The 20,449-nt window shown below is 48.8% G+C and overlaps 1 protein-coding gene across 2 annotated transcripts; it reads right to left on the bottom strand.

Annotated features, from left to right (window-relative positions):
- Positions 1 to 5,561: 5,561 nt before the first annotated feature.
- Positions 5,562 to 14,769, bottom strand: URAD (ureidoimidazoline (2-oxo-4-hydroxy-4-carboxy-5-) decarboxylase). Of its 2 annotated transcripts, XM_026493051.4 has the most exons (3): positions 14,539 to 14,769; positions 7,475 to 7,579; positions 5,562 to 6,746 (listed from the first exon to the last, which is right to left on the bottom strand). In XM_026493051.4, exons 1-3 carry the CDS (start codon positions 14,711 to 14,713, stop codon positions 6,400 to 6,402), a joined length of 627 nt encoding a protein of 208 aa, XP_026348836.1. In that variant the 5' UTR covers positions 14,714 to 14,769; the 3' UTR covers positions 5,562 to 6,399. The 2 variants fall into 2 exon arrangements, with proteins under 2 accessions (XP_026348836.1, XP_026348837.1); XM_026493052.4 differs by lacking the exon at positions 7,475 to 7,579.
- Between the last annotated feature and the right edge of the window lie 5,680 nt (positions 14,770 to 20,449).

Here is a 20,449-nt window from a genome sequence, read left to right as displayed (position 1 = left end):
TTGGGGGACGGGGGAGAGAGGGGGAATCGTGCAGTCCTGATGAGAATGGGGTGCGAATGTGGGAGGTTAAGTGGTGGGCACTGCAAGACTTTTGATCTACCAAACATCTTCCCCCTCTTCCTGGAGACACAATTCCTCTTTCTGTCTCCCACAACCCCCTCCCAAGCCTCGAGCTCTGGAAGCCGAGGCCCAGGCTCAAGCCTGTGTCTTCGGAATGTGGGCATTCTTTGGAACAATCACTTTATTGGGGACAGCCATTCCCTCCGCCCTGCAGTGGCCGCTTCCTGCGTTTTTATGGCTCGGCCGCCGGCCGCTGGCTAATTGTCCCGGTTTTCCAGCTGTGTCTCTGTGCTCTGCCCCCGAGAAAGGGCTCTGGCCTGCCCGCCCAAATGCTTTAGGAGCGGCCAGGGTTGCTCTGGCCCCAGGGGTCACCCCAGACCCCAGCACTGCCTGGACCACAGGTAAACCCTCATTTTGGGTGCAAGAGCTGGAGAAAGGAAATCGTGGTAAAAAAAAAAAAAAAAAACAATAAGCAATTGGTCTTCTTCATGGAAAATGGGCCTGCGTGGCAGTAGCATGCACCCCCCCCTCCGCCCAAGTCCTGGGTCTGGGATGTTTGGTGAGGGGAAAGGAGCCTCTACTGATGTCCTTGGACAAGCTCCTCAGATTGGAAATGTCTCTTCACATGCCCACCTGGGTCCCAGAAGAGCAGGGTGGTGGGAGCAGTCAGAGAGCAGGGGGAAGGTGGTGGATGAGAAGGAAGCTTGGGTGTCTTTTCATTGTGATGGCTTAGCCTCCGCAGGTCTTTGTCAGGTGCCCACCGTCTGGAGGCCTGCTCTGGCTGGGGCTCCACCAGCCTTTGGGTGCAGATGTGTGGCCTGGGAGGGTGTAGGCACCGCCTGCATCAGAGCCCCGGGGGAGAGCTTTCTCAGTCCTGGACCCAAGGTGCTTGGCGGCTTTCTTAGAACCGTTTGGCCTGAGCTGAGAACTGCCTGGGATGGTTGTCCCCAACCTCTCTGCTCAAGGGCTCCTTTCCAGCCAGTACCTCTGGTCTCCAACCAGCTGCCCCGCCAGAGAAGCCTTCAGCAAATCGCTCTGGAGGAGGCACACTGGTGGAAAGCTTGGGGCTGGGGTTGGGCTGAGGCTGAATGTGACCCCATGAGCTAAAGCAAGCTTTTAAGGGCAGGAGAGGGTGGGAAGAAAGAGACCCAGGTAAATAAAGCATCAGGAAGACTACAAGGCAGCCACAACTCAGTTATCAAAGGGACGTCTCTTTGTTGCTAACATTGTAAAGGCCATTCAACATTCCTTGGAGAGGGTCAGGGCTTCCAGAATTCCGGCTGGTGGCAAGGGCAGGGGTGCGGGGCAGGGGGGTAATGGGGGGGGGAAGCGTGAAGCACAGGAAGGGGCGGGCTGCTCCTCTAGGCAGATGGGACACTCCTTGAATCCACAGATCATTGACAGGACTCTTTCCCTGCTCAAAGGTCCCCAGTGTTTGCTCCAGCCTGGGGGACCCTCCTTTCCCCTATATTTGTAGCTCCTGAAAACTGGGGCCCCTGTGACCCTTGTAACCCAGATAGAATAGGCGCTCTCTGTTCACCTTAGCATGCAAGTCTACCTTCGGAATCCCATTCAAATCAAGGAAATTATCCAAATAGTGCAACCTTTCTGTTCTCCCTCTCCTCCTCTGTGCAGGAAACCCTCACCCTGCATTGACCTGGATTCCCAGGATAATTAAGGAAGAGTGAAAAGAAGAGAATGTGGTTTGATAAAATTGTGCAGCTTGGTAATCTACGTTGTTGTGGAGAAATAATTCGATCTGTACTTAATTTGGTGTTTTTAGGGAGTTCTTCAGCCATTGCACACAATCAGCAACTCCCCCCCCCCCACAAAGAAAGGCTCAATAATGGGTGGTTTGAATGCAACACCCCCACCTTGCTCTGCCACGGCCCACTCAGCTAACATCTCTGGGAAGGAAATCGATGGCAGCGTCCTTTCTGTGGGGTGTCCCCAGAGTCCATTGGCTGCTCAGCCCCATCAGGCCAAAATGGATCCCAGCGTGTTCATTCCGAACAGCAGGGAGGGCCGCAGCTGTCCACAGCTGCCCAGGCTTCACTCACAGGAGCAGATGTGTCTCTGCCCCCGTTAGAGTCCAGAATGCCCCCCCTCCCCCGCAACCCTCAGCAGCAAACTGAGTGTCTGGTCTTCTCTACCTGAGGAAAAGTTCCTGAATTTGTGGGAGGTCATTAATGGCCTAGAGTTTTACCACTCAGTGGAGTGGGTGCAGGAGAGTGGGGAAATCCACTGCCTTATTCCTCTCTTGGAGGGACCACCAGACTTTCTTATCCAAGGCAAGGAGCTTACATTTTTTTATTATGTTCTTCTATCCAAAATATATTCTTAAAGCCAGGAGATTTAGGAAAAGAAAGAGCCTCAAGAGAGGGGGTGATATTTGGGTACAGAAATCTGGTTTTGCTCATTGGGTGAATGTCATGAAAGTCAGTGGTTGTGGCCTGTTTTCATTCTTTCTTCTGAAACTAGAGTCTGTGTTCACTGTGGAGGTGTTGTATAACCCACTCTCGATAGATGAGCACTGAGGATGATTTAAAGTCCCTCGGGGGAGGACCGTGGGGTTTCACCCTGAAGAAAACCGTCGATGCTTAGGAGAATCAGGCCTCAGGCCAGCAACAGCAAATGTTATCACTTGCTCTTGACGTGGAAGGCCTTCAGTTACCATTTGTTCACTCACCAACGTCTGTGCCTAGAGTGACCTTTGCTTATCATATGAAAATATGTTCCGAGGAAGCCCTACACAGTAGGCTTTATGAGGCTGAGGGAAGGGGCTCAGATAAGGTTCCGCTCTCCTTGAGTCACTGGGCCCATTGGGAAGCTACTCTCCCTGGAGGGGAGGCAGGGGACTTACTGTCTGGGTAGCACTTCCACTTTACAGAGGACAAATCCAAGGCTCAGAGAGGTTGGGTGACTTTCCCAAGGTCACACAGCTAGCTGTTCCAGTCACTAAAACCAAATGAGCTACTCTAGGTACATTCTTTGCAACCCATAAGACTCTGTACAGATGTTAATTATTACTAAGGCTGCTGGTGCCACCCTGGAAACACAAAACCAACTAGCCGATTCCCGGAATCCAAACTCCCCGCTCCCACCCCCCACACCAAATAGTACCAGAACAATCAGGTTCTGCTGTTGCAACAGTTCTGACTACTTCCCGCATCCTACTTACTTCTCTTTTTCACAGGCACCTGCTAACTGCCATTTATTAGTTTACTGAATGGCGAATTTTCCGTAAATTCCATCCCAAAATTTTCACCAATTACCAAAGAAGGTATCCATCTATTCCTGTCCTGCAGTAAATACTTTCTAAAAAGAGCTCTTTATTTTTGAAATGGAACTGATATCCTAAGGCTGATCTCTGGAAATGTGTCAAATTTAAAATGAGTAGAGAAATTCATGCAAAGAAATTGTGTTGTCTTTTTTCCCCCTTCCTTTCTTCCCATGCCAGTGTCCGTGGACATCTTTTGGACACACAGACCAAAAAGCCGGGTTCTCTGGGCAAATAAAAGGAGGCCCCCCATTCGGTTTCTCCGTTACACATGTGAATGCCAAGCTCGGATTGGGCTCGTGAATTCCTAGCGGGAGCGCTCTCAGGTCTTTCTGCTTACAGCACTGGCCGGGTTGGTCTTGGACATTTTAAGAGGGAAGTGAAGATGGGCGAAGCAGCCCCGGCACCTGGGAACGGAGTGTGCCTGGAAGGGCTGAAGGGTTAGGGAAGCTGAAATCAGCTCCTCGTCTTCCAACTGTTTTTAGCATTGCTATTGTGTTGTGTGCGTGTTTGTTAACGAATTAGTAAGTAAAGTATTAAATTATCCACCTAGAGTCTGCACTCCTGGGACCCCAGACACTCGCTGAGCGCGCTCGGGCCACCCCGTCGCCTCCGCTGGTGCGCACGCGGTCTCCACCATCCAGGTTTGTCTCCCGCATCCTGCGCACCGGAGCGCGGAAACGACAAACGTCTCCGCCAGGCCAAGGCCCGCAGAAGCCCAGGGCGTGTTGCTGTGTGAGCCCACAGAAAACTGCTCTCCAAGACCTTGGCAGCCACAGGTGACCCGCCCGCGCCGGACCGGCTTCGGCCTCTTTGCTCCTACTGGAGAAAAAAGCCAGAGCTGCGGCAGGTTTTGCCAGCGCCCTTGCCAGCCCCGCGGCGCCCACGTCCCGCGTCCTGCGCCTGTCCGCAAGGCTGCAAGTGCTCAGGAGTCTTTGGAAGAGGCACCGCTCAGCCTGCTCTTCCTCCCTTTCCGCCTCCCAGCTCCTTTGAGGGGGCGGATCCAGGGTCTTCCCCCACCATACCTCCGCCCGCAGAAAGAAACAATTTCGGACAAGCTTTGAAATGTAACTGTGTGATTGAGGACACCCAGGTGGGGCCTGAAAGGTCCGATGGCGCGTACACTCAGTCTACAATTAAAGCTGGAAGTGCCCCCCCCCCGGGGGGGGTGCCTGGCTGTCTTAGGTTGAGCACATTTACAGGGACAGTCCAGACTCTGCAGTTGGGGCCCATCTATCTAAGTGGACTCATCTTAGGTTTGGGCAGAGTGGCTTGAATATAGTGGATTCGTGTGCGTCTCAGATCCAGCCTGTGGCACTTGTATCCTGGGCCAGAGAACCCTCCCTCAAGAAGCAGACTTCTTGTGTGTGTCAGTAAAGCCCCCAAGTTACCCTGTCTAGAGTGAAGCAGGCGTCTAGCCCCAGGCTTGAGGGGCCCACCGCTGCCTTGGGGTCCTAGAGCACAGGAACTGAGTCATCAAGCTGCCTTTGTAGTGTGCACCTGGTGTTCCTGCATCCAGAGAAGGCATCTGGCACTAGGCCCAGGCAGAAGAGGCCCTGGCATTAGTCTACGGGGATGTTGGTAGCCACAGCTCGCTTGCCTGGCACCCCACCTAGCCCGCCACCAGCTTCTGGCCTTCCCTCTTACCGCAAGCAGAGAACACCTGTAAGGTGGGGAAGGGATGGAGGTTCCTTGTTTGAAATACCTGGTGTGGTGAGAGTGGCTTCTTTCTGTGGAATTCAGTCCCCCCAAGCAAGGTGTGGCCACGCTGCTTTTTGTGAAAGGAAGGTTTTCTTGCTGCTGTAGCTGCTGCCGCCCTGGACCTGGTTTGGTCACGAGTGGAGGCTCCAGTCTTCAAAAGGCCCACACTCAGCCTTCACTTCTTACCCTGTCTGTATCTGGGAGGACCGGTGCGGCTCGCTTCCCTCTGCCAACAGAACCTTCAGTAGTGTTGGCTGGGGTCGGATAGACCTTCCAGTGCATGGGGACGAGCGGGAGAGTGTGTGTGGTGAACCCCTTCTGCATGAGTGGACATTCTGGCCCTCAGTGCAGACCACTCCGGAGACCCAGGGTTCAAAAGCTCCCCAGAACCGGCCTACACGCATCAGAGAGATTGCACTGGGCACCATTTTCCTCCATTACCTGCTTTATTAGCACTATGGGGGTGGTTCTCATCTTCACCTTGGAGGCCAGAATATCCAGCAGTACTCAATGAGTATTATTAACTTATTATTTACTTTATTATTAACTTTTTAATGACCAATGGGTCTCCCGGGGCAGCCCGAGGTTCTGACAAGCCAACTCTCAAGGGCCCACCTCTTTGAGATTCGGGGTGAGGGCGGCAACCTCTGGGAGAGTCGGGGAGGCCGCCGGCCTCTGACTTTTAGGCCCTTCCAGGTTGGAGACACCCCCACTCCCACCCCTCTCTCAAGAGCGACTGTGGCAGCTGCTCCCCCTGTCCCCACGGGGCGCCTTCCCAACGGTGGCCCGTCGCGAGGCTCCCATCCGCCCACCGACCCCCACCCTCGGCTTCCCCGGCGCGGAAGAGGAAGACCCAAATCAGTACTTTGCTTTTCTCGCTCCGGCTCCCGTAGGCGCCCCAGAGTGAGAAAACGACTTCTGCTCACTTGTTAATGTCGGGTACAGCAAATGAGGTGGGAGAAGAAAAAACAAACAGACAAACCGCTGTGGAATACAGATTCCTTTTCCGCCCGTTTTGTTTTGCCGCTCGGGCTTAGCAGGAGAGGATGCGGAGCCAACAAGAGCTGGATAAGCGCTTTGGAATCCACAAAGGCTGGTGGTGTCAACGGGCTGCAAAGGGAGTGAAGAATTGAAGCAGTGAGCTGGATACATCGGGGGCAAAGCACGAACCTATATAGATATTTTGGCAAAGCGTGCGCGGGTGAGTGGGTGGGTGGGTGGACAAAAGGGCTCATTATTCCTGCGACAGCTTCAGTTCTCCCCTCCCTTTGGCGCGTGTGGACGCCGTGCCGGGCCTGCGCCAGCCCCCCGTCCCTGCGCGTCCCGACGTGCGCCCCGGCTCCCGGGCTCGCGCGGTGCTACGCTCTGGCTTGGTCGGCGCCCAGGAGGTCGGCGAGACGCAGGTGGCCGATCTTCTTCACCTCGCCCAGGGCGGTGCGCAGCTCCTGCGCGGGCGGGCAGTGCAGCCGGGCCGCCAGCTCCCGCTGCACGGCCGCCCGGTCGCTCAGACGCGCGGCGAGCACGAAGGGGAAGCCGAAGCGCGCGCGGTACTGCGCGTTGAGCTCCGCCAGCCGGAGCCGCTCGTCCGCGTCCAGGCTCGTCAGGCCCGCGCCTCTCTGCTCCCGCTGCGACTCGGCGCTGAGCGTGCCCCGCTGCAGCTCGCGGCCCGCCAGGTCCGGGTGGCAGCGCAGGATGCCCTCCTGGCCTACGGCGAAGCACAGACACGCGGCGGGAGCACGTTACCGCGCCGCGGAGAGGGCGCACGGGGCTGCCTGCAGGCCGAGCCCGGCCTCCTGCCCCGCCCGAAGAGGGCTTCGCGAGGGAAGCAGGGTCTTCGGGAGGTGACGAAGGGCAACAAGGGGTGTCCTGGAGGTGCAGGGGTGCCCACTGCAACCGCCCCTCGGACACGTCCCGAACCTTGCGCCCCTCGGTCCCAGCTTCAGGGGCCTCGGCCTGGACCCAGGGGCGGGGCGGGAAGTGACAAGTTTGTCCTTTGAGACCTTGGGGCAAGAAGAGAGGAGGGGAGAGGCCACTGGGGCTCGGAATTTACGACTTGCTCGGGAGGGAGCTGGGACGCGATAAGGAGACCGAGCATTTCGTATCTTTTCAAAGTCCTTTGCTCTCAAGGGGGCTTTGATGTCGAAGAGGGCCGGACACGAGGGCCTGAAGACTTCCTGCAAAAGCCACAGAATGGGTTTCGTTCTGTTCCAAAGGAGAAGGGCGGGGAGGGTCCAGAGGGATAATATCCACGGGGCTTGGCAAAGAAACGTCCAGGATTTTGTGATCCTAAGTGTGAGCTTTGGGCTTCTGGAATCAAGCATCCGAAGAGCCTTACAGGTGATTAACTGCAAAGAAACCCATTTCCAGCCGGAATTCCACAGCCCTTTGAATGAAAGTGACTTTCCTCCTTTTAGGAAAATAGCACCCACTCACCACCTGACTGAGGCTGTTTCCCCTTCTCCAACTGTAGGTCCCAAAGACACTGCAGAGACTGCCTTGGAGTTTTCTTGGAAGATAGCTTCTCATAATCGCCTAGGCCTAAAATTGGAAACCCCTGGTGTGATACCTGAGATTTTAAATCTTAAGCCAGGGAGTTTCCCTGAACCCTGGCCAACCATTTCGCTTAGCTCTCTAAAGAGAGATTCTAATCCTCGAGGCTGGGCAAGATTTCAGATATGGTAAGCAGACAGCTGTAATCTGTACAATGAGGGTAATGACACCTAACTTGCTGAGTAGCTGTGAGGATTAGAGACAATTCATTTCCCTAAAACACAGTGCCTAATGCTAGAAACATCCAATAAGCAGCAATTATTCTTAGTCGTAGTAAACATTGTAACTGGACAGCTGGGAGTATCTGACTGTGATGCTGGGGTTGGTTGTGAGCTCTGTTGGAAAGGCAGATCATTTAAAACTCAATTTAGTTATGGCACAAACCTCCCGGTACTCAAACCTCATAGTTTCTGCCCAATTAAAGGATGATTGGGATGGCACCATCTACCTCATAGACAGTGGCCAGGTCGGGAAAACTGGGGGGTGGGGGAGCAGCTGCATTTAAGAGGGCGTGCAGTGGAAGTTTCGATGGGATTAGGTGACCTCCCCAAGGTCACTTAGCTAGTAGCTCAAATGCTAGGCGATTTGAGGGCACTGGCTGCCCCTACAAGGTTAAGGGGTGCTTATTTAAATGAAACTCCTGTCACCAATTCTTCCATCTCTATAACACCACTGTTTTAGACCCTCTCTCATGGGCCCTGGCCCTGGGGCACTGCAAACATGAAGGGGTTCTTTTCCATTTCCTGCGTCCAGCCCGGTCCGGATGGGACGAAAATGAAGGTGTTAAATTCCCTACCTGCACTCCCCGCCCCAAGCCCTGGCCCTGGAGGTTGGCTGTGCCCAGCGGGCACCTGTCACTCAGAATCTACTCCGCATCCACCCAGTCTTGGGCCCTGCAAACGGCCGGCTGGGGACTGGGGAAACAGAGTCCTGGGCGGCTCTACAGGTCCTGACCCCGAGGGCTCTCCCTGTGGCTCCCCCTCCTTGCATATTCAGGTTTTCAAAGCAGCCTGTAGACGGTGGTCGGGGGGTGTTGCTGGCTAAGACCCAGTCTTCTCACTAACCCCCCTCTCTCAGCTTCCCCACCTCCTTATTTCTTACTCTCTAGGGCCCAGCTCGAGCTTGGGGGAAGTAGTTAGCTACTGGTGGGTGGCACCAGAATGGGGGTCCTTCCCCTTAAGGCCCCCAGCGGACTCCCCTAGCCCACCGCAGAGCAGAGAGAGGTGGATGGAGGGGCAGCTGGGCTGGTCCCACGTGTGCCAGACCTGCCTCTTCCCTTTTTTGCTTTTGCACCTCACTTCTCACTCCCCTGGGTTCGTCTCCCCTCTTGAAAACTGCCGCCTGGGGTTAATGTTTGCCTAGGATTGAGCCTGTGTTTTACACTGTTTGTGGGGAGGAGAGGGGGAAAAGGAGAGTAGGGAGGCCCAGAAAAGGGCAGAGCAAAGAGAAGAAGAACACACACACACACACACACACACACACACACACACACAGCTGCAGATGAAAAGAGAAAGGTGCAGGGAATCCATTAGAGGATGGTAGCTCAGAAAAAAAGAGAACCTGATCCTGTTCAACTGAAGACTCCCCCTTTATTGCCCCACACCACTGACCCCATGAGTGCCCCCCGGGGTGGCCCTGACCCAGCTCAGTGGAGTGTCCTGTGGTTCGCAGGACCATTTCAATGCTGCCTGTTCTTCAGTCTTTCCTAAAATCCTACTACTGCCTGTGCCACTGGCAAGTCACAAGCAGAGATGTAGGTGTAGACGAGTAGTATTTGCTACGACCACAAGTCAGGAATCTTTGCATCGAGGAGAGCTCCTGGCGCAGAGCTGACTCTCCGTTCTGGCAGGAGAACAGCGCAGGGGACCGTGGCCACTGCAGAGCAGGCAACTGGCGTGGAACCCCGGTCCAGCCCACCAGGGTCCCTACATCAGTAGGAACTAGGGCGCTCTCCCTCCTGGTACAATGCATCATCTGTCCCCTCTGTTGTGTTCTTGAAGCCAGCCCCTCTTTTCACCTCAAGGCTCCAATTTCAAACATCCATTTCTCCTCCCCACCCCCCCTGCTTTATCACCATCAACACACAAACACTTAGAATCGCTCATCCCATCAAGAAAATTAAAACCCATCTTTCATTCCCTATCGCCCTCTAGTTTCTCTCTCTCTGCTCCTCCTTACAGCAAACTCCTCAAAGGAGTTGTCTACTCAGTGTTCCCCCCTTTCTCACCTCCTCTTCCAGGTTCACTCTATTAAGCTTTCGGCCCCACCCACCAACCAGTGTGCACTCATCAGGGTCACAGATGATGCCCAAGTGACCAGTGTTCTGTCTTCTTCTTCCTCAGCCTCTTGAGAGAATATCACATGGTTTTTCCTCTCTCCTTCTTAAAAGATTACCATCGCTTGCCTCCTTTCTTTGCTGGTTCTTACTCTGCCAGATCACTAACCCTGAAGTACCCAGGGACTGAGTATTTACATGTCTTCCCTTCTGTATTTACACTGATGCCCGGATGTTCTCATTGGGTCCCAGGTCTTTAAATGCCATGAGTTTGGGGGTTTTGTTTGTTTGTTTTTAAAGATTTTTATTTATTTATTTGATAGAGAGAGGAGGAGAGAATGAGGTGGGGGAGGGGCAGACATAGAGGGAGAAGCAAGCTCCCCGCTGAGCAGGAATGCCATAAGTTTTTTGGGTGACAACCAGATCCAGTCTAGCGTACAGCTTCCCAGTGAGTTCCTTTGCTCTGGTCCACACGGACACTCAGTATTTTCCTTTGGATGATGATTAGGCACCTCAGACTTACCAAGCTCCCATTTCCACCTTGTCCTCTCAATTGTAAAGTTTTCCTCATTGTAGAAAACAGCACCACTACCCATCCAGGGCCTCAGATTAAAAATTTGGGAGTTACCCTTAATTTCTCTTTGTTTTTGACCTGCCTTCCCCCCAAATTCATCAAAAAAACCTCTTGAAGTGCGGCTGGGTGGTGCAGTCAGTTAAGCCTCTACGGACTCCTGGTTTCAGCTCAGGTCATGGTGTCAGGGTCCTGAGATCCAGCCCCTTGTCAGGCTCCGCTTTCAGTGGGGAGTCTGCTTGAGACTCCCTGCTCCTCTGCCCCTCCCCCATTCTCTCTCTCTCAAAAATAAGTCTTTAAAAAAACTGCGAGTCTAACTCTAAAATGTACTCTGAGAATCCAATCACATCTCTCCATCTCTCCTGCTCCAGCCTTAGTCCAAATGAGCATCACCCCTCACTTTTACCACCTCCGCAGTCCCTCTACCCGACCTCTCTTCCCTTCCCTCCACTCTTCACTATTCTCCACGCACCCTGGGCTTTCTGTGTTCCCCAAATGCCAAAAGTCTCAGGTTCCTTTTCTTAGATGGCCTTCTCCTAGATCTTAGACTGCTTCCTTCTCATCTTTTGCTTTGGAACTCAGATGTCACTTCCTAGGAAAAACCTCTTTTATTACGTATTTTCTTCTAATAGTTTCTAGAATGTGAAATTATCTCACTTGTTTATGTTAATCCTGTCTCTCTTTACTAGAATGTAAACTCACTGAAGGTAGGCACTTATCCTGTTCACTGCTCTATCCCCAATGCTTGGGACAATTCCTGGGGCACAGTGGGCACCTGACCAACACATCTCTCTTAGGAAGGAGTGCTCTATGGGCTTTTGGATTGAACACATTTTAATAGTCTCTTCTAAATACCTTATACTCTGCATTTCAGGGAATTATTAGTGTCTTTTTTATTCATTCAACAACTATGTTCTGAAATAAGTATTAAGTAATAAATTATGGAACTGTTGCAATTTTGAAATGTCACAAGGAGATACATGATCAACCCTATTTTATGAGAGGGTTTTTTTTTCCTCTTTGATTTTTAACACAATCAGTACTGAACTGGTTTGTTATTGGCTGTGTGTGTGTGGGTGTGTGTGTGGGTGGGTGTTTCAACCATCTTCCCTTTACTTTTGCCACGCCCCTTGCCTGGAAATCAGGAACTGATTGGCTCAAAAGGGTGCTTTGCCATTTAATGCTAAGAGCTGAATATTAATCCTGGACTGCCACCTACTGACCAATAATCATCATCGTGCATCCTAAATAGATAGTCAACCTTGGTTTACTCTAGAAACAGGATTTTGGTTTCTGTTAATGGTAGAGGGTTTTCTTAGATCATGTACAAAACAAAGACTTGACCAGGTAGATCACCATATCCCAAACTTTTCTTTAAGGTGTCTTTTAGTTTTAGGATTCAAAGACTCTTACACCCAGTTTGTTCCCAACCACGCAAAGATTAAAGCTAGACTAGTCAGTAAATCCCATTTTACTTGCTTAGTTAAACAGCCAAACATAGGATCTGGGACATCAAGCATTAATGTTAATTGAATAAATTACTGAACAAAGAGATGAAACCCCTAGAAAATGTTTCTAGACTGTTCTTCTGATTCTCTAAAAATGCTGCAAAAGTTGTTGGGTTGACTATCAGGGTTTTGAATTCCAGTTCTGCCACTTTCTAGTTGTGTGTTCTTGGTCAAGTTATTTAATCTCTCTGTGCCTCAGTTTTTCATCAATAAAATGGGTATAATAATAATACTTGCTTTATAAGATTATTATAAGGATTAAATGAGTTGACAAATGCAAAGTGCCTGAAACACACCGACAGTAAGGGTCAAATGCATTTTAGCTATTGTTATTATTAGTTGCCTATCTAACAACATCCCCCTCCTCCCCCTCCTCCCCCTCCTCATGGAGGTGATTAGATATAGTGTAACCACACACACAGCATTGAAGCTCTGCTCCCAGCTGCCTAAGACTGTGGACACCCGCTTAGGGCTGAGAAGTAGGCTCCACCCACAGGGAGGTCCCTCCACAGGACAGTGTCTAGTGCAAAAGCAAACAACTTTCCAGCTCCCTCTGATCATTTTGTCGCACGACCTGCCAGTAAAGTCACTCCAGGTACAATGTGTGGGGAAGGGTCAATACCAGGAACCATCATCTTTCAAGATTATTTTACGATCTCATCTTCTGAATCATTTCATGCATTTAAATCTTTATTTTTACTGTTCACCGAGTGATGTAGGATTCTGACACTGGCCAGAATACAGAGCTCCCATTGGGTTAGGAGAGGGATCAAATACAAGTCTCAAGAGGGAAAGGAGGGAGTGAATGCCAATCCCCAAATCCCACTTTGCTCAGGATTGTGATTGGATTTAACCTTAACTAGACTTTAACTAACCTTAACTAGAACCTCTGCTCAAACCAATCGGGGTGACTGCTGGTGGGAAAGAAGACAGAAATAGGGAAATTTTAATTTTATTATCTAAGTTCCTAGCACAGTAAACCCTAAATAAATGCCGAATAACTGGATAAACCAGTGAATACTAGATTTAAATTATATGCAATACCTACCACCCCTTGGGTATTAAGACAAATAATGGGATTTTTCTCCTTTTTATTTTTAACTTGATAGAAAAAAATACCATTCATAAGGCATTCACAACCTTTAAATATTCTTTCCCCTCTGGCCTAGAAGTCTTTCATTTGACCTGTGTTTTCCTGTCAGACATTTTGAACATGGGTTCAGGTGGCTTCTTGCTCTTTCCAGCTCACTCTGCAGGCTGTGGGCTGACAAGGGGAGCCCCTTCCTTCATCAAGCCGGGGTTGACCTTTTCTGTGAGTCATCAGTCACAAAGCTTTGGTGTCTGTCAGTCCCACTAATGCCTGAGCCCAGTGGCAGAGCCGAGAAACACCCTGAGAAGTGGATGACTGCCAATATCATCCCGACATTTCTGTCAGTTTGGTTTTATGACACTGTCTTCCCCTCTTGCTAGATGTGCCTAAAATAAATTAAAGTGAGTTCCTTCCTTGGGAGACATGCATCTGACAATGGGAAACCATCCTGAATGTCAAACTCTGGATGGATAGGCAAGAGTCTGTTAGTTGGCTTTGTAATGGAGGAGAAGAGAGTGGCGATTCTGCCCCCACCCCTCCACGCGCGCGCACACACACACACACACACCCCAGATCTCTGCAGAAGGCCCCTCTGTGAAGGCAGCCCTTGCCCCTCGCCTTCCTTCAGGCTTTTCTGAAGATAGCAGGGCAGCCTGGGAAGCAGCCCTTGTTCTAACCCTTGGCCTCTGAATCCTCGTGAGGCCATGTATCATTCTGAGTCACTTGGGGTTAGCCTAAACCTCCACCTCTCCTCACCCCACACCCAGAAGTGTCTCCTTTTCTCTCCTACCCAGAGGAAATCAACAATTTCTTTCCCCTTTTCCAGAGGAATTCCTTCAGATTTTTGTCTTTTTCCTTTCACTCCCTCAGGGAGTTGCTGATCTGAATGAGTTTACTCTCCTCAGCGGTCCAGTCCAAACTGGCCTTTTCTGGTAAAAATGTCAGCCATTTGCTCTTTCCCCTGGGCTCCTGAGATAGTCTGATACCGCGCTGTCTCCTCTCTTGCATACAGGACATTCCCAAAGTGAACACACTTGGCTAAGAGAGGGTGGGCCTTCAGTCTGACCTTTGGCTTTCGAGCGACTGTGAGGCCTGAGGAGACAAGTGTCTGTTCTTCTTTCCTCCTGACCTCATAGCTTTAATATTTAACAGCCACTTTACCTGAGCCAACATATGTCTCTTTTTTAAAAAAATTTTTGGGGGAATTTTTTTTTAAAGTAGGCTCCACGCCCAGTGTGGAGCCCAACGAGGGGTTTGAACTCATGACCCTGAGATCAAGACCCGGGTGGAGACTAACACCTGTCTTTAATTCTACTTTTGGCCTAACACCTTGCAAGTGTTTGACTCCCATTTACTAAGTCTGAGAAAATTAAACCTGACAATAAAGACAGCTAATCAATATATCGGTAATGAGCAACTGGGCTGAAATATCTAAAAATATTTTGATAAACATATTTGAAATCCCTTTGTAGAGATTCTCAGCGTCTAATGCGGAAGCCTTACCTGACTGTGGAAGGGCATCAATAAAGGCAAACAAGTGCTTCTCTAAATCTTCCAAGTCGGAGAATGGGCGCTGGGACCAAACAGCAGCTGCGATCAGAGGACATCTCTCAATGACATTCCCAAATACATCCACAAATTCTCCAAAGTCCATGGAGTTGACCTTCTCAATGTCCATTGCTTGCGTTCAACCCGAGGCAGCAGAACGTCAGCTTCCCTCTCGAAGTGAGTGACGCTGGCTCTGCTTACCAGCTTATATTTGCTGAACGCACAAGCTTTTTTTTTATGCAACACCAGCTTGGCATGTTTTGAATGCCTCTGGCAGAAGCGGAGTCACGATACTTGTGTAATAAGCAAACACAGGCTTAAGGTTCTAATCCAGGGAGTGGAGATCCCTACATGGGAAATGCTTCCCACCAAACCTTTCCCCCAAAGCCAGGAGGGACCCTATTTCACTGTGGGCATTCAAGCCAAAGACACTTCTGGTGTCATCAACATTTTGATGTCAAGGGTATCCCAGGAAGTTTGCTCTGATAACTCAAAGACAGATCACAAGTCCACCCACTTAAAATGTGATTTCCCATCTGTTCTGCTAGAGAGGTCAGGTCGTGTGTTTTATCCTTTCTCTGTATCTCAGATGCTTAACATAATAGGTTAATAAATGCTCATTACACGGTGTCTAAGAAATAATTGTGTCCCATTCTGAGTTGTCTCTCAAACACCATTATGTTACTTTCTTCCTGAATATACGTGCACCTATCTGAAATCGTAAGTAAATTATATTTACTTATTTGCATATCATCCCTCAGTCCCGACTAATTCCATGAGCTTCGAGACGGTGTGTTTTGCTTGAATTTGTGTCCTGGGTGCCTAGAACCGTGCCCACGGTAGGTCCTAATAAACACCATGGGGTGAATTATTTGCCCAAATGACCACATAGAGTAAATTTCTCACCCTAATAGCTTTCATGTATACTCAAAACAAAAAATACTGTGGAAGATAAAGTCAAGGAAAAAGGGGTCAAAATGTTAAAGAAATTGCTGCTGTTTCCCTTTAGATCCAAAAAAAAAAAAAAAAGCAAACGTAATTCTAAAAGTCATACTAGCTACATGTTTGCTTCCATCTGAGTCAAAACTCAAGGGTCAGCAGCCACATTAGCATTAATAAGCCAGTTACATTTGCCACTGTGGTTTATGAGAGATGGGTGACAATAGTGCCCTTGACAATCTAACAGCAACCACAGATTTTTTCCTCCCTCTGTTTGTAGATGTTTTCCAGCCCACGTCCCCTCTGACCACCTGGGCCAAAAGGTCATGGCTGACAGAATGACCAAGACTTCATCTCTCTCTTTTTTTTTTTTTTTTAAGATTTTATTTATTTATTTGACAGAGAGAGACAGCCAGAGAGAGAGGGAACACAAGCAGGGGGAGTGGGAGAGGAAGAAGCAGGCTCATAGCGGAGGAGCCTGATGTGGGGCTCAATCCCAGAACGCTGGGATCACGCCCTGAGCCGAAGACAGACGCTTAACGACTGAGCCACCCAGGCGCCCCAAGACTTCATCTCTTAAAAAGAAGTTGATAAAATTTGCTTTTCAAGGAAGTAAATCCAGGGTCAGACGGCTGCCATTACGGCTTATCTTCATATGTGACAGAAGATATATAACAGTAACATGTATTTATAACGGTCCCATGTATATGCGAAAACACATTGAATCCTGTAGTATGTACTCAGTTTGGGGCATAGAACACAGTGTGGAGAGCACGGACCCGGGAGAGTTCTGACCCTGGCTCCGCCACTATGGTCGGACATTTGGCAAATGATCGAACTTTCTGTTCTTCAGTTTCTTTGTCTGTAAAATGGGGATAACAATGCATTCACCTTGTGGGATTTTGGTGAAAGATTAGCGACTCTACAGAAGCACCTCAACAGCTCCTTTACGGAGCACTACAGAGGTGTGGGCTAATATTCTGTGTATAATCTCTCCATTGGACCAACCACACAATTTTCTCCTTTTTCCTTTCTGCCATTAGCCTTTTCCTTGTCTGTATGGGCTTTGCTGCAGACCCAGTGAATAGCCCAATACCCCCTTTCCCCCCCTCCTCGGGGACACCACCGCCCTGAGCCTCGGGTCACTCTAGCATGACGTGTGCAGTGTCTGCAATGTCCAAATAAGACGGTGGGGAGATAAGACTGAGGGGCAGTCTGGCTGGATCTGCACAACTGGTCTGTACAGACTCCCCAGCCTTACGGCTACCCTCAGCCCTGGACTCTGGGAAAAGAAGGTAGACCAGAAGGCAAGAAAGAAGACCATCCTGGGTCCATGGCTCTTTGTTCCCCACTCCTCTAGCCTGACCCCTTATTATTTCCTGCTCTTATCTCTGCACACGAGGGTCTCTCTACCCCCAAAGGAGCTCCTGCCTGGGGCTTGGAGCCTGGGGGTTCTCAGTTCCTCTGAGAACAGCAGGAGATAGACATCTGAATTTGCAAGTAGAAACTCCTTCCTCTCATGGCAATGCTGATACACAAGGGTGGGAAGGACCTCGCAACTGATATTACAACCTTTCTGGCACAGACTGGAAACTGAACCTTTTATTTTGCTATATCTATTGTATAATAATGGAACTCCAAAACACCTACCACCGTGCAAACCTTCAAGACACAAAAAAGTTAAGGAATTAAATAGTCGCGGACATAGAAACAGTATCGACAACAACAACAAACTACAAATTACTAACGTGGAACTCAGCAGCTCGCGCCACTGGGCTTAACTCAGCCCTCTGGGCCTCACTTCTATTGACTCTCACCGATAAATCAATCGAAGAAAGAACAGGTGGTCACAAGGTAAGGCAATTTTCAGCCAAGCAAAAAGCTAATTTATTGAATAGTACACTACAGAGGAGGGTTGTATGGTATATAAATTATATATCAATAAAGCTTTTTTAAAAAGTGAAATGATATAAAGATGTACTCATAATCTGTTTGACCATACCAGATAGGATTCTTATGTTCCAGTTGCTGAATATATTATATTTGATTTTATTATAATTTTTCTCTTACGAGGCTTTTAGCTGAACATGAAGACATTTTTTTTTTCTTTAAGTAGGCTCTATGCCCAGCGTGGAGCCCAACGTGGAGCTTGAACTCATGACCCTGAGGTCAAGACCTGGATGCTTAGCTGACTGAGTCACCCAGGCGCCTCAACACAGAGAAAATGCTTAAATAGGCACAAATTTTTGTTTGTTTCTTTCTTTCTTTCTTTCTTTCTTTCTTTCTTTCTTTCTTTCTTTCTTGAAACATTCACGCATCGGCTCTCTTTAACTAGCAGCCCTTAACTGTTCATATGTGGAGCATAAACGGGAGTGTTTTCCCAATCAGATGCCAGAAAGACAGATTGCTTTCCTCCATATATATTTTTGATTTGAGGCAAATTGGGAGTCGGAACTCATACAATCTTGCTGTTACCAGAGCGTGTTGGTTAGCTGAGGACTGAGCTGAAGCAAGAAGCCCTGGCAGGAGCCCCGACCCGGGTGTGGCTGCGAGGGGGCGGAGGGTATGGCCCCAGGCCAGGCCCACACTTACTACCTGCTTTGTACGTCTCAGCAAGTGACTTAACCTTCTCAAACCTTGGTTCCACTGGCTGGTAAACTGCCACAGGACAACCTCCTATCTCACAACTCGTTCAATGAGATCTATGTGTGAAGCCTTTGGCGCAGCTCTGGAATACAGTATATTACTGATAAATGTTGAAGACATTAGGCTAGGTGAAATAAGCCAGTTACAAAATGGCCAATACTGGATGATTCTACTCATATGGGGTACCTAGAGGACTCAAATTCATAGAAGCAGAAAGTAGAGGGGCGCCTGGGTGGCCCAGTCAGTTAAGCACCTGTCTTCAGCTCAGGTCATGATCCTGGGGTCCTGCTTGTCCTTCTCCCTCTGCCCCTCCCCCAACTCACACATGGGCACTCTCTCTGTCTCTGTCTCTTTCTAAAGTAAATAAATAAAATCTTTTTTTTACAAAAAGAAGCAGAAAGCAGAATGGTGGTTGTCAGGGGCTAGAGGTAGAGGGAATAGAGAGTTAATGTTTAACGGGGACAGAGTTTCAGTTTGCAAAGATGAAACTTTCCTTCTGGAGATGGGCGGGGGTGATGGTTGCACAGCATTGTGAATGTACTTAATGCCATTGGGCTGTACACTTGGAAATGGTTAACAGGGTAAACCGTATATATACATGTACATATATTATATGTATATTTTACCAGATAAAAAATTCATCAAGCTTTTTCTGCCTCAGTAAGATAATTTGGAATTTAATACATTAATTCCCCACCTTTTTTCCTGTTGCTGAGGGTAATTGTGGCATAGACAGATGCAAATTTGAACACTGATATGTCATTTATATTTGACAGAAACGACCGTGGTTGTGGCAGAGGGGTTCGGCTAAGCACGTTACTGGGAAAATCCTTCATAAGAGCTGAGGAAAGAGAAGGAAGGTTGGGAAGAAACACAAGTGGCAGATGTGGGTGAAGGAGGGACAGAGGTGGACCAACGAAGGGCTGGAACTCTGATAAGAGGTCACCCAGGACATCTTCCTGCTGCAGGCCAAACACCCCTGGCTGTTTTCCTTACTCCAAAAGTTCTCTAAGAAACAGACTGTTTTCAACAGGAAGCCAGTCCAGACTCAGGCAACACTAAGCACAGAAGAAGGTGCTCCGAGAAGAATTAGTTCCAAAGTCACTCCCCTGTGCTGATAAATGTCCTGTGTAGAATCGAATGGTAAAAACCAGGTTCTATAGAGAAGCTGACATAGACTCTCTGTTAAGGTGTGGAATGTGATAAATAATGTACATAAAACGTGCAATCGTTAGCATAGTCAAGAAATAACTGAGACTGAATAAATGAATTTAAGTGATCTGTGTAGAGGGTTGTTCTTCCTTCTAATTAACAGATTGGCCTTGTCTGTATTCTGCTTGTTAAAATTTGCCCTTCCAGAGGCGGGGTGTAGGAATGAAGTCCAGCCCAATGCCTGGGATTAATTAAAAACAGTCCTAGGGCGCCACCTACTGGTCAGACAGAAGGGGCTGAGCATGCAGCAGCAGGAACACATCTCTAAAATCAGTGCTGGTAGGTTGTGTTCTTCCGCGTGGTAAAGATGTGTAGTTTGGGGCGCCTGGCTGGCTCAGTCAGAATACTTGAATAAATAAAACGTAAAAAAATAAATTAAAAATTAAAAATTTAATTTTTATGTAATCTCTGCACTCACCTTGGGGCTTGACCTCACAACCCAGATCAAGAGTCGCTCGCATCTTCTGACTCAGATAAAATCTTTAAAAAAATGTGTAGTTACGTCAGAGACACAACTTGACCCAAACTAATACCAGATCTGTGGTAAGAGCTGGGTTTAATAGTTTGGTTTTGTTTTCCCCAATACGGTTTTTAAATGCCCTCTTTCCTTAGAGAATGTTGCCTTTTAAATATCGTATTTGGTATTTACAAAAGTTATGTTACAAAGTAAAATAATATTAATGAACACCGTGAACCATTATCCCACCCAACCCAAAAAACTTGAAATATCATCAGTGTGAAAATGAATAAATAGTGGTAATTTTATATTCACATTACACCTCAATGAAATGAAAGAACTTAAGATTCATGAACACCATGAGTGAATCTTAGAAGCACGACGTTGATTTTTTTTTTTTTTAAAGAAAGCAGGAACTGGAAGTCTATGTAGAGTGTGGTACCATTTTTATAAAGCTCATGAACAAGAGAATATTCATTTTCAAGAAAATCAATTCTTTGGGGCCTTTGATACTGCAACAGCAAGGGGTGTGCTGTGTCGGGGATTCCGTGTATAAATGTATTTACTTGGGTCCATCGGCAGTGAAGTCACATTCACAATATATGTGGGTCT

The sequence above is a fragment of the Ursus arctos genome, unplaced genomic scaffold, assembly GCF_023065955.2.
Source record: "Ursus arctos isolate Adak ecotype North America unplaced genomic scaffold, UrsArc2.0 scaffold_10, whole genome shotgun sequence".
NCBI classification, from domain to species: domain Eukaryota; kingdom Metazoa; phylum Chordata; class Mammalia; order Carnivora; family Ursidae; genus Ursus; species Ursus arctos.
Note: the sequence above shows the minus strand (reverse complement) of the source record. Positions and strands in the feature narration are given on the sequence as shown.

Excerpts from the sequence above, each read along its gene's own strand:
- URAD (XM_026493051.4), bottom strand. The coding sequence starts at position 14,713 with ATGGACATTGAGAAGGTCAACTCCATGGACTTTGGAGAATTTGTGGAT. Across the intron at positions 7,580-14,538 it reads TGATGCCCTTCCACAGTCAG|GCCTAGGCGATTATGAGAAG; the intron begins GTAAGGCTTCCG and ends TTCCAATTTTAG. Across the intron at positions 6,747-7,474 it reads GAAACAGCCTCAGTCAGGTG|GCCAGGAGGGCATCCTGCGC; the intron begins GTGAGTGGGTGC and ends GCTTCGCCGTAG.